This window comes from Podarcis muralis, chromosome 2 (assembly GCF_964188315.1).
Source record: "Podarcis muralis chromosome 2, rPodMur119.hap1.1, whole genome shotgun sequence".
NCBI lineage: Eukaryota > Metazoa > Chordata > Lepidosauria > Squamata > Lacertidae > Podarcis > Podarcis muralis.
In genome coordinates, this window is record NC_135656.1 from 35,263,534 (window position 1) to 35,276,978 (window position 13,445).

A 13,445-nucleotide genomic window follows, 5' to 3' on the forward strand; every position below is an offset into this window, starting at 1 on the left:
TGCCCCAGTCAGAAAGAACCTAATACACCATGACTGGCCCTACTCTCCAATGTTAGATCCTCAAAATCCCCCAGGAGCAGAAACAGCAGCAGATCTGAGTAGAGAACCAGCCCAGAAAGTGCAAAGTGCAGCATATATCTGACAACACAATGCCTCCCTTCTCTTAGTGCTACTAAGGAGAAGGAAGCCAGAAACAATATGTGCTCTGGATCCGCGCCCTGCTGCTGCTGCTGCTGCTGCTGCTGCTGCTGCGGGATGGAGAAGTAGAATCAGCTATAAAGCTGCCCAGCTGGTGCACAGCAGTTGCTGTGACTCATCTTCTGTCTGTTGTCTGTGATGGGAGCTGTCCAGCTAGAGAGTCTCTACAGATGGACAGCTCCCCTGCTGCTTTGGATGACTTGCTTCCTGAGCTCTGGGCTTGCCAAGAAGATGGGAAGATGAGCAAAGCAGCAACGATGATCAGGAGTTACAGTCACACTAACCAACCTAACACAGTGAAGTTGACAGTCTGCCACAACAAACTAGGAGCTCTGCACAGGAAACAGCTCCAGGCTGTATAGCATGGTGTGGGTGTGTTTCACACAGGGTGGATAAAAAAAATCCATTTTTTTTAAAATGGATTTTAAATTTAAATCAGATTTTTTAAAATTTAAATCGGATTTTTAAAATAAAATGCTTTTGGAGGGAAAATCTTTCTAAAGATAGCTTTCTATTTAAGTTACATTATAGTCCAAAGGCTTTTCATCAGGATATAAGGATTTGTTTTAAGTTTTTCAGTCTAAGGTTTTTTTAAAAAGAAAGTTTAACCACAGCAGTTAACGAACATGGATACATATGCTATAATGTTATTGTTTTAGTTAAATAAATTGTTTAAATTATTATTAAGGAAATGATTATTTTTCTCCTTCCAATAAAGTACAGCAGAAAAGTTGTCCAATTATAAATAGTTAACTTATTAAGCCTCACAATAATTTCATAATTATCTGTTAATGTATTTGTAATAGTATAACCAAATCAGTATTTTTTTCTATAACTGTAAAAACTGTAGAAACTGTAAATAAAAACTAAATTTATTATTCCAAAAATGAAACCTTCATCTGGTTGTAAACATTAAGATTATACCAGCAAGAATTAGTTTTTCTGTAAAAAAAATGATTTAAATCAAGCCTTACTGACTAGTGATTTAAATCATGATTTAAATCAAATCCACCCTGGTTTCATGTTTTATTTCATGCTGAAATGCACCTCTTCACCTCTGTTTCTGACACCTGAGATATACATTTTTAGGACCCACCCATCTTTTTCTATTATTATTTTTTTGTAAGTTTTTAAACTCTTTTAAACTGTATGTCAAATTGTTGTAACCGGCTTGAGGGCCTTACAGTGAAGGGTGGGTAATTAACAATAACAACAACCAGAAGAAGAAGAGGACGACGTTCAGAACAGCTAGATACCTAGGCATAATGATTGGAGATAACAAATCTGTCCCTTTTTCTAAAAACAGTACATAATATTCGAGCTCATCCACTGAATCTGGCTGAATAACCCAGACACACACACAAAAAAGGGAAGGTACTATTTCACAGAATGCATCATTACCTTATGGAATTCATTGCCTGAGGATGTGGAGGCAGTCAATGGACTAAATGGCCTTATAAAAGGGATTAGACAAATTCGTGGAGGAAAATGTGTTAATGGCTATAAGCTGTGATGGCTAAATGAAGCTTCTAGGCTCAGAGCACAGGCAATACAGTCTCTGAATAGCAGGTGTTAGGACACCTACAAACCCTTCTTTGTATGTTTTCCAGAGGCATCTACATATGAACCATACTTTTAAAGCACATTCCTCCGGCCAAAGAATCTTGGAAACTAGTTTCCACTTCACAGAGCTACAATTCCCAACAACTTAAACTACAGTTGCCAGGATTCTTTGGGGGAAGTAATGCACTTTAAACGCATGGTGTGTGCCCATTGTTGGAAATAAAGATGCTGAACAAGTGGTCCTTTGGCATGATCCACCAAGGCTCTGTGATTGTATACTATTAGGAATGAACAGGTTCTTACCTCTCTCTTAGAGAATTTATGAGACAGGTCCATCTGCGGAAAACAAAAGAAAAATACTTTCATTGACAAGCTGTAATCAGTGGTGCTGTCAAAGTAAGACTTTGGAGCAGGAACATAGGGTCTTACTCAGCAGAATGGATCAGGAGGGGTCCCAAAATGGGGCAAATGCATTACCACAAATGCTTAAAGGTAAAGGTAAAGGTACCCCTGCCCGTCCGGGCCAGTCTTGACAGACTCTAGGGTTGTGCGCCCATCTCACTCAAGAGGCCGGGGGCCAGCGCTGTCCGCAGACACTTCCGGGTCACGTGGCCAGTGTGACAAAGCTGCATCTGGAGAGCCAGCGCAGCACACGGAACACCGTTTACCTTCCCGCTAGTAAGCGATCCCTATTTATCTACTTGCACCCGGGGGTGCTTTCGAACTGCTAGGTTGGCAGGCGCTGGGACCAAGCAACGGGAGCGCACTCCACCGCGGGGATTCGAACCGCCGACCTTTCTATTGGCAAGTCCTAGGCACTGAGGCTTTTACCCACAGCGCCACCCGCGTCCCTCCAATGCTTACCACATTGTAACTTTAAAACTAACACAGAAACATCATCAAAATCAGAAATATATACATAAGCAAAAGCAAGTTTTTTAAAAAATCATTATGCCATATTTAAAAGTTGTCTACCTTCCCAAATAAATCTTATTTTCAATAAAGACAGAGGGGGAAGAAAAGCAGAAGGCAATTACTCTCCTTTTTAACACTCAAAACAATGCTAAATAATTACAAAACATTCTATAGATATGTGGGTGCCTTAAAGTACAAGTGGAGATCCTTTCCCCAACACCAAGTACACAGAGCATTTCCCAAAATCTGGAGCAAGCCGGCAGCGCATCTAGGTTCTCAGGTAGACATACATCTCAGGAACGTTTAGAATATAACAACAGCCAGTAACAATTTCGCTATTTGTCCCGTGAATTAAGGGCAGCATGCAATAAAGAGTTCCATTCGAACACAGACTTCTGGATGCACAATGGAACTTTCCTTCCCTCTCCTTAGGCACCCCTTTAAGCTGTTCTGGGTTTTCCCCAAGCCTCTAGAGCAGCTATGGGGAGGGTCCAAGGGCTATGGAGGGAGAAGTCTTTGCACTCATGGAACAATTTCATTGGATACTACCCTAAAAGTTTACATTTTCTTACAAAAAACAGCTCTACTCCTCTGTAATATTTACATGATTTCACAGTATATTGTAAACAACAACCAAAACTACAACAACCCATTCTTTATTAAACACAATGGGTTGTAGGCATTAACGTTTATTGGAAGCAATCTTACAGGGATTGGGCACAACCGAAGGAAACCTGGAGCAACCTTAACTACTGATACATTACTATGGTAAAAAGACTGGGAACAGTAGCTTGAAAATGAAATGATTTCCTTTTATAGGTCTGCTGTGTACTTTACACAAGAGACAGAAAACTGAAGACGAGGCTTTTCTGCCTGCCTGCCCAGCAAATGTACTGCACAAGAAAACTGCTGGGAGGTTGTCCTCAGCCGGAGGAATCACCAGCTGGAGAAAATGAGCAATAAATGCTGGCATTATATATGTGGATTCTTAAGAGCCCAGACAAGTTAATGAGGAGTATTAAAAAGATGCACTAGTAAGTCTGTGAACCTGGTATGAAAAGCAAGAGGATGCAATGCTCCCAACATGTGTTCCAGGAAGAAAATGGTTTGGCTGCCTTGACAATTCATCACTACTAACTACAGCTAACAGCTACTCACCCTCCCAGTTTGCAGATAACACTGCAGGTACTGTATGTATAGAATAATGATCCTGCCCAAGGAAAGTGGAAGGAAACCAATTCCACACACCCCCATTGCTCCCACAATACAGTGGTACCTCTGGTTACGAACTTAATTCGTTTCGGAGGTCTGTTCTTAACCTGAAACCATTCTTAACCTGAGGTACCACTTTAGCTAATGGGGCCTCCCACTGCCGCCAGTGCGCAATTTCTGTTCTCATCCTGAGGTAAAGTTCTTAACCCAAGGTACTACTTCCGGGTTAGCGGAGTCTATAACCCAAAGTGTTTGTAACCCGAGGTACCACTATAGTCTGTAGCTAACATAGAATAGAATCATAGAATCATAGAATCATAGAATCATAGAGTTGGAAGAGACCACAAGGGCCATCGAGTCCAACCCCCTGCCAAGCAGGAAACACCATCAGAGCACTCCTGACATATGGTTGTCAAGCCTCTGCTTAAAGACCTCCAAAGAAGGAGACTCCACCACACTCCTTGGCAGCAAATTCCACTGTCGAACAGCTCTTACTGTCAGGAAGTTCTTCCTAATGTTTAGGTGGAATCTTCTTTCTTGTAGTTTGGATCCATTGCTCCGTGTCCGCTTCTCTGGAGCAGCAGAAAACAACCTTTCTCCCTCCTCTATGTGACATCCTTTTATATATTTGAACATGGCTATCATATCACCCCTTAACCTCCTCTTCTCCAGGCTAAACATGCCCAGCTCCCTTAGCCGTTCCTCATAAGGCATCATTTCCAGGCCTCTGACCATTTTGGTTGCCCTCCTCTGGACACGTTCCAGTTTGTCAGTGTCCTTCTTGAACTGTGGTGCCCAGAACTGGACACAGTACTCCAGGTGAGGTCTGACCAGAGCAGAATACAGTGGCACTATTACTTCCCTTGATCTAGATGCTATACTCCTATTGATGAGGCCCAGAATTGCATTGGCTTTTTTAGCTGCCGCGTCACACTGTTGGCTCATGTCAAGTTTGTGGTCAACCAAGACTCCTAGATCCTTTTCACATGTACTGCTCTCAAGCCAGGTGTCACCCATCTTGTATTTGTGCCTCTCATTTTTTTTGCCCAAGTGCAATACTTTACATTTCTCCCTGTTAAAATTCATCTTGTTTGTTTTGGCCCAGTTCTCTAATCTGTCAAGGTCGTTTTGAAGTGTGATCCTGTCCTCTGGGGTGTTAGCCACCCCTCCCAGTTTGGTGTCATCTGCAAATTTGATCAGGATGCCCTTGAGTCCATCATCCAAGTCGTTGATAAAGATGTTGAATAAGACCGGGCCCAGGACAGAACCCTGTGGCACCCCACTAGTCACTCTTCTCCAGGATGAAGAGGAACCATTGATGAGCACCCTTTGGGTTCGGTCAGTCAGCCAGTTACAAATCCACTGAGTGGTAGCATAGTCAAGACCGCATTTTACCAGCTTCTTTACAAGAATATCATGGGGCACCTTGTCAAATGCCTTGCTGAAATCAAGGTAGACTACATCCACTGCGTTCCCTTCATCTACCAGGCTTGTAATTCTGTCAAAAAACGAGATCAGGTTAGTCTGACATGACTTATTTTTCAGAAATCCATGCTGACTATTGGTGATCACAGCATTCCTTTCTAGGTGCTCACAGACTGTTTGCTTAATGATCTGCTCCAGAATCTTCCCTGGTATTGATGTCAGACTGACTGGGCGGTAATTATTTGGGTCCTCTCTTTTCCCCTTTTTGAAAATAGGGACAACATTTGCCCTCCTCCAGTCTGCCGGGACTTCGCCTGTTCTCCAGGAATTCTCAAAGATGACTGCCAGTGGTTCTGAAATCACATCTGCCAGTTCTTTTAATACTCTTGGATGCAGTTCATCTGGCCCTGGAGACTTGAATACATCTAGACTAGCCAAGTATTCTTGTACTATCTCCTTAGTTATTCTGGGCTGTGTTTCCTCTGCTGAATCATTTGCTCCAAATTCTTCAGGTCGGGCATTGTTTTCTTTATCGGAGAAGACTGAGGCAAAGAAGGCATTGAGGAGTTCAGCCCTTTCTGTGTCCCCTGTTTGCATTTCACCATCTTCTCCTCTGAGTGACCCCACGGTTTCTTTGTTCTTCCTTTTGCTACGAACATACCCATAAAAGCCTTTTTTGTTGCTTTTAACCTCTCTAGCAAGCCTGAGTTCATTTTGTGCTTTAGCTTTTCTGACTTTGTGTCTACATGTGCTGGCTATTTGTTTGAATTCCTCTTTGGTGGTTTCCCCCCTTTTCCATTTTTTGTACACATCCTTTTTTAATCTTAACTCAGTTAAAAGTTCTTTAGATAGCCACCCTGGCTTCTTTAGGCACCTTCCATGTTTCCGTCTCATTGGTATTGCCTGAAGTTGTGCTTTTACTATCTCCCTCTTAAAACTCCCAGCCATCTTGAACTCCCTTTCCTTTTAGTATTACTGTCCATGGGATCTCACCCAGCACTTCCCTAAGCTTTATGAAGTCGGCTTTCTTAAAGTCGAGAAATTGAGTCCTAGTATGCTTGGCTGCTCCTTTCCGCTGTATAGTAAACTTCAGAAGAGCATGATCACTCGCGCCTAATGATCCTTCCACTTCTACCCCACTAACCAGGTCATCAACATTGGTTAGGACCAGATCTAAAATGGCTGTTCCTCTTGTTGCTTCTCCCACTTTCTGGAACATAAACATGCTAGCTTCACTAGAGTTTGTCCTGGTAGTCAGGAGAAAAATGCTTCAGAGGGAAGGGTGAAGATCAGGTAAAACTGAGGGTAGGGGAGAATGTGGTGCATACCCATCCACCCCCCATTTGCAGCTTGTGGTTGGTTGCAATCAATACCCCCTCAACACAAAATCAGGCCATCATGAGCACTGCCCTGGAAGGCAACAAGGACATGTGCCAATGCTTCTTCCTAATTCTGTCCTGTATGTTCCACCCACCATGAGTGATCATGACCTTCCATTTGTTTTTTTAAACTTTATTACAACTTTAAACCTAACACAGCACACACACACACAAAATCATTATCAAAGTCAGCAACATATACATAAGCAAAACCAAGAAATTTTTCTTAAAAAAATATATATCATTCTGCTTTATTAGGAAGATCTAATACCGTTCCTAATTAATCTTTTTTTCAATAAAGCCAAAGAAGAAGAAGAAAAGAGAGAGTCAACAGCAATGGCTTTCAAACAATGCTACATATTACGAAACTTTCAAGAGCAGGAGTCAGCAAACATTTTCAGCAGGGGGCCGGTCCACTGTCCCTCAGACCTTGTGGGGGGCCGGACTATATTTTGGGGATAAAAAATGAGCGAATTCCTATGCCCCACAAATAACCCAGAGATGCATCTTTAATAAAAACACACATTCTACTCATGTAAAAACACCAGGCAGGCCCCACAAATAACCCAGAGATGCATTTTAAATAAAAGGACACATTCTACTCAAGTAAAAATATAATGATTTCCAGACTGTCCGCGGGCCGGATTGAGAAGGCGATTGGGCCGGATCCAGCCCTGGGCCTTAGTTTGCCTACCCAAGTTCTAGAGATGCTGATGCCTTGACTTCCACTTCTGGTCTTAGAGGCAGAGAGGTATGTGTGTTATTTTTAGCAGCTTTGCTGTGTGCTCTCTACATTTTCCAGGTTTGAGTGTTCATTTGGTTTTTTAAATATGGATTTGGTTTTTTTAAGATCCCCGTCAGACATTTTCCACACTGTAAAAACAAACACCACTATAAAAAAGGTTGTGAGTTGCTGCTTGCTGACTTGCAAGTTGTGCTTTCTTTCTTTTAGAAATAAGAGAACCACACCAAGCCATAACCACAGCCGTAACTGGTTAGTGCAGGGGGGTGAGGAAGTGGAAAGGAGTTTTACGGCACAGCAAGAACAAGACTTGCTCCAATGAGTCTTAGTTTTCTGATTAGGAATTTAAAAGGCAGGTTTGCATCAATTGCGCCCAATTCCTAACTTGCAAGGCATCAGAAACGACCACAGGAGGGAAAGGATACTGGATCAGCTCAACAAGTCATAAACTGCTTGATGAACAGAAACTAGCTACTTGTTAAGCCCTGGGTAGCTACTGGAAGAAAACGTGGCATGATTTGTCTATGGTCATTGGAGATATTATTTGTCAAGGCCATTCCTTCATCAACTAACCCACTCGGAGGAACTCCACCACCAGGAAGTCTTTAACGCTAGCTAATTTTGCACATGCAAAATTAACAAGTTACACCAAATGTTATGCAAGGACTTGACAAATATCAGGAAGCAAAAAGTCCTTAGATGTTCCTCCACGATCTGGCTCATGTGGTCTGCACACTATTCTTTTCCAAGACTGCAACTGCCAGGGCATCTCATCCCCTGCCCTGCAAAAAGTGGGTAAAAGCTAGACCTCAAAGTAAGAATCAGTAGCTAGAGAACTGGGCTTGATGTAACAAATCCAGGTCCAAAATCCTCATTAAGTAGCTCATGGCCTCTCAGCCTAACCTACCCTAACGGGTGGTTGTGAATCTAAAAAAGCTCTTTAGAAGAAATGTATTACGAAATTTAAAAATGGGATCTAAAGCACCCCCAAAGGTTTCAGTATCTCAGCAGGTTGAAGCAGAACATGAAAGGGAAGAGATTGAAAAGCAAGAGCTGTAACAAGCCGCTAAAGAACATTCTAAAGTGAAAGAAAAGGCTACATACTTTTTTGTTGTCTTTCCCAGGGGTTTCCCCCACCAGGGTCTCTCTGTCAGCCTCCATACTTGGGGAGGCCTGAGCAATAGGGAAAGCCTGAGCAAGTGGAGGAAGATGCCAGAGTGTATATACTCTTCAGAGGCTGAACCCTGAACTCAGAAGTCTGTCCCTGCCAGCACAGTGTTCCCATCAGCTCTCACATGCTTAAGAGGAAACCACACTCTTTTATCACACTCTGACCATTGTGACAGCAAACGGAAATGTACCCGGCCCTCTTTCACAGTTACCGAGTTGTCATTTCTCTAGAGCATGTGGAGACGTCTGTCACACTGGTGGCTGGTTCAAAACAAATTTATCGCCCTCTCTTTTATTATTTGCATTCAGCTGCCTTGAGAGTTACACCAATAGGGGTGCGACATAAATTCTCTGCACAAATAAAACAAATTAATATTCATATTGGAAATTAGTACTGCATATCCCCATGTGCTAAGGACAGGCTGAGTGGACAGACTGAGTGGAAAGACCTCTGAGAAAGCACTCTCAGATCCCAAACAGAGCACATATTCTTTAGTCCTCCTGACAAGGACAGACTGAATCATTTATCAGCAGGTTTCTCCCATCCTTTCACCTGACTCAGTGCTATGAGAAGCTGCCTTCCCCTCTTTATTTTACCCACACACCTGTGATGTATGCAAAGGTCCTGCACTCCTACAGGGCTAAGAAAACTCCCAAGGTAAGCAAGCTTAGTAAATAGTGCTTCTATCATGTTCAGGTTTAACTGCAAAGAATTTCCCTTCACCAGTTCACCATGTGGCTCCCACACCTTCACCATGTGGGTCAAAGAGATCTGTCTCTTTTGTGCTTTTGCACACATATGTCAACACACTAGCAAATTAAGTGCATCCCCATGATTCCCATCCACACGAGTGAGTGGTACTTGATGGGATGTATTTGCACTGTGTCTTGTGCACACGGCCAAGTTTTCTGAGATACAAGTTTCCTATATACCAGACTTGCAGAAAACAGTGGGTCAAAAATACCACACAAATCTGTGTGTCATGTGGGCCCCACCAGCAGCCCACAGAGGAGCACCTGACTAGCAGAAGCAGGATGTGTCATGATAGATGGCACCCAGCAAAACATCACCACACATGTTTAAAAAACTCCCACACAATGTGCTCCAGTATGTCCACAGCTGGCTAACTTGCAATTTTAGGTTGGATTTATCCCCCACTCCACTGCCCATTCCCTCACCATCCATGCATCTGGAAAATCCAAATTGAACGGGGGTGGGAAGGGCAGGCTGTCATTTGCATTAGGACAACACTGTGTAGATGATGTGAAGAACTTATATATATATAAGATGCCTCGATTCCACTACCAACTGCCTTCTGTACACAGCCACAGTACCTGCTTTCTGAGTTGTGATGAGTAACCTTTCGGTCTCTGCCTCCATTTCCTCCCACGCCACAGTAGGAAGCGTAGAAAGACATGCACTCAGTTTCATTCTGTGTGAAGAATCTAATGTATGAAGTTTCTTCCCCACACATCCACCAATACGAACTGTGTCTGCTGTTGTTACTTAAGAACAGACACAGCTCTTACGATCTAAGAAAGTACGTGGTTTCAAAGCCAATGTTGCCTCACTGAAACAGGCAGGAAGAAATATGCATTATCTGCATCAAACAAGCAGAAACTTCCACTTTACTCTTTTTAAGCACTGAAACTCAGCTGTACAGTACATCAAGAACTAAAATCGGACCTCATAGTTGTTTCAGTTTTCTAAAAAGGATAAAGGAGAATATATATGGAACTCTACTTGGCAAAGAGCAGCAGTCTTTTCTCTGGTTTATGACTGAGACACCCTGAGGGTTAGAGACAACGTCTTTCTTTTCACTGATGGGAAACAGGAAGATATATTATTCACATAAATGGCACTTTGATCAGATTGTAGTCCACCATATAACTGCATGTTATTATCACTTGCCAGCATCAACTGCCATCCTAAAAGCTTGCTATCAAGACTGGAGACCTCAGTTCCTCTTTCTTTGAAGTATCATAGAGAGGAGAGAAAGGAAGATTAAATGACTTGGCATATAGCAGTGATACTTCCACTGAATTCAGTGTCATATTTAGACTTGGCATGTTTCTAGTCCCCATCAGCACCCAATTTTATTTTTTTAGCTTATTGTAAAAAATATTTATGAACCAGTCTTTGGGCAAAAATGGGCCCCCAAGGCAACAATGAATTAATTAAACAATATAATTTATATACCGCTCTATGCACAAGGCAAAATTGGTTTACAATGAGCAAATGTGTATTTTATAAATCCATAAAACAACACAATAACAAATAACTAAAACAGTTACTAGTAGCAGCAACAGCAATCAGGTCTGTCCTCCTCCAAATACCTGCCTAAATAACCACCTAAAACTATAAAGAAATGGGCCAGACATACCACAGTAGGGAGTTCCATATATGAGGAGTCACCACTGAAAAGGCCCTTTTCGGGGGGGGGGGACATCATGTACCTCATCCTGAGGAGGAACCATCAGGAGGGCCTCATCTACTGATTTTAAAGCAGGAGCGGTTTAATATGGAAGATGGTGACTTAGATTTATAAACTTTTACCTCAAAACTTAAAAGCCGTATTATAACAAACATTTAAAAAAACAACAGAAAAGTTGATTATATTTATAATAATCTGAAAGCCATGTGGTACAAAGAAGTTTTAATGGCTTTCTGAAAACTAAATGAAGATGAAGCTAGTCTTGTCTCACCTTCCGAGTGAGGGAATTCCATAATGGGATGCTGCCCAAAGGACCTGTTCAATTGTCCCATAAACCTAGCTTCTCTTGGAGATAGGACATACAACAGGGCCGATGAATCTGATCTTACATTACAGGCAGGTTCATAAGGAGGAGGCAGTCTTTCAGATACCCTGGCCACAAAAAACGAAGGGATTTTGAGGTAACAAACAGCACCTTGCATTGTACCTAGAAACAAACTGAAAGCCAGTGTTGTTGTTGCAAGACCCGATACATTTTGGAAATCCAGCCTGGCAATTCCTCATATTTAATTAAATGAAAAATTAGTCTGCACCGTTTAAAATATGGCTTCAAATAATTTGTTTTTCCAATAGCTTCTATTTTCCATCTATTTGCTTTGGCAGCTCTGGCTATAAATGCCAGTGTGTTTTCCACTGCAGTTGCTGAGGTTACTTGCTGTCAACCAACCACAAATCCCATAGAGAAAATTAGTCATTCACATAGCCTGACATGCCACCTTCATGTGTTTCTGCTAGTGCAGTACTAGCAAATTTTAAAAGAGACCTTTATTGTTAAAATTTCAGAAGTGAAGTTCCAGGGCAATATCTTACATCACTCAAGTTGATGCAACCTTCCTCTCTTCCCCTGCAGCCCATGTGCCCCCCATTTTGTCCCAGAGGGTCCCCCAACACTAATGTGGATAAAGTCAGGAAGGAGAAGCACCATTTGTGTGAATGGACATCTGCTACACAAACGGGATATAGGGACGCAAGTGGCGCTGTGGTCTAAACCACTGAGTCTCTTGGGCTTGCCGATCGGAAGGTCGGCAGTTCGAATCCCCACAACAGAGTGAGCTCCCGTTGCTCTGTCCTAGCTCCTGCCAACCTAGCAGTTCGAAAGCACACCCATGCAAGTAGATGAATAGGTACTGCTGCGCCAGGAAGATAAACAGCGTTTCCATGCACTCTGGTTTCCATCATGGTGTTCCGTGTGCCAGTAGCGGTATAGTCATGTTGACCACATGACCTGGAAAGTTGTCTGTGGAGAAACGCCAGTTCCATCGGCCTGAAAGTGAGATGAGCGCCACAACCACATAGTCGCCTTTGACTGCACTTAATCGTACAGGGGTCCTTTACCTTTTTTTTTTTTACCTTAACACAAACGGGATGTCAGACACCCTAATTTTAGCTATTCCAAAAACAAAAAAAGGTAGAAGAGGAACCTTGTCTAGGCAATATGCAACAGCCAGAATAAAGCTAGGTCACTGAAATTCATAGTATTGTGTAGTAGCTGTCTTTGTCCTAGCGTCTCTGTCCTGCTGGCCCTACCATTAGACAGAGTGGGGCAGCTTTGGAGCATGCTGCCTAATTGCCCAAATAGAAGTAAGATTGAACCATCACACTGGCTATCTTTGTTACATGGAATGGAGGGGCACCATTTGGTCCTTTGCTTAAGGCAAAATATCTTGAGCTGGCCTTGTGTAGAAGCCTCCAGAAATCCTCTCACAGCTATGCAGTCATTACCGGTATATGCTGAGGGTTCACAAAGCCCCACTCTACTGGGTTCTTTTACTTCCTCGTCGCTCATGTCTTAGGTTTTGCTTACCCAAATTATTCCCCTCTAGCAGTAGCTTGTTTAAATTGGGAGTTCCTTCAAACTATAAGTAGCAATGTTGGAGGAACTGCATTAGGAAACACTGATGTTGAAAGAAGTTTCATTTCTTCTTTTGTCTCACAAGGAAAAAGGCTAGTCACTGAATACATGTATTAGGACAGTTTCCTCTCACACTAGGTGAGCTGCCAGTCTATTTGCTCTTCCACATTCAGCTGCAAAAACCACCTCTGGCACACATTTCATAAATGGAATTGCAAAGACCACTGCACGTGCTAATTCTACCAATCAGAAAATCTTAATATAGCTGAAAGAAAGAAACAAAAATAAATCCTAAAGGTCTTAAATTAGATTGTCACATTTTTTTTCCAGGCAAAGTTCCTGCACTTAATCACGTTTAGGGTTGTATCCAATGAAGCCATCCCATTAGTGCAAGGACTTACACTTGTGCAATGGAACTTCCTCTCGCTCTCCCCACTCCCATGCCCTCAAATCTATTTCTGTTGGTCCCTCAAATTCTCTGGAGCAAATAGGGG

The 13,445-nt window shown here is 42.5% G+C and overlaps 1 protein-coding gene across 4 annotated transcripts in view; it reads right to left on the reverse strand.

Moving 5' to 3' along the window:
- The window catches only part of UNC13D (unc-13 homolog D), a 57,670-nt gene that overhangs the window by 31,150 nt on the left and 13,075 nt on the right, over positions 1-13,445 (reverse strand). For 3 of the 4 annotated variants that reach the window (XM_028716923.2, XM_028716924.2, XM_077924213.1), the window contains exon 3: positions 2,065-2,097. In XM_028716923.2, coding sequence (XP_028572756.2) covers positions 2,065-2,097 — 33 coding nt within the window. Of the gene's footprint in view, positions 1-2,064; positions 2,098-8,538; positions 8,716-13,445 lie in introns of those variants that run through there. The other variant, XM_028716919.2, reaches the window with a different exon arrangement.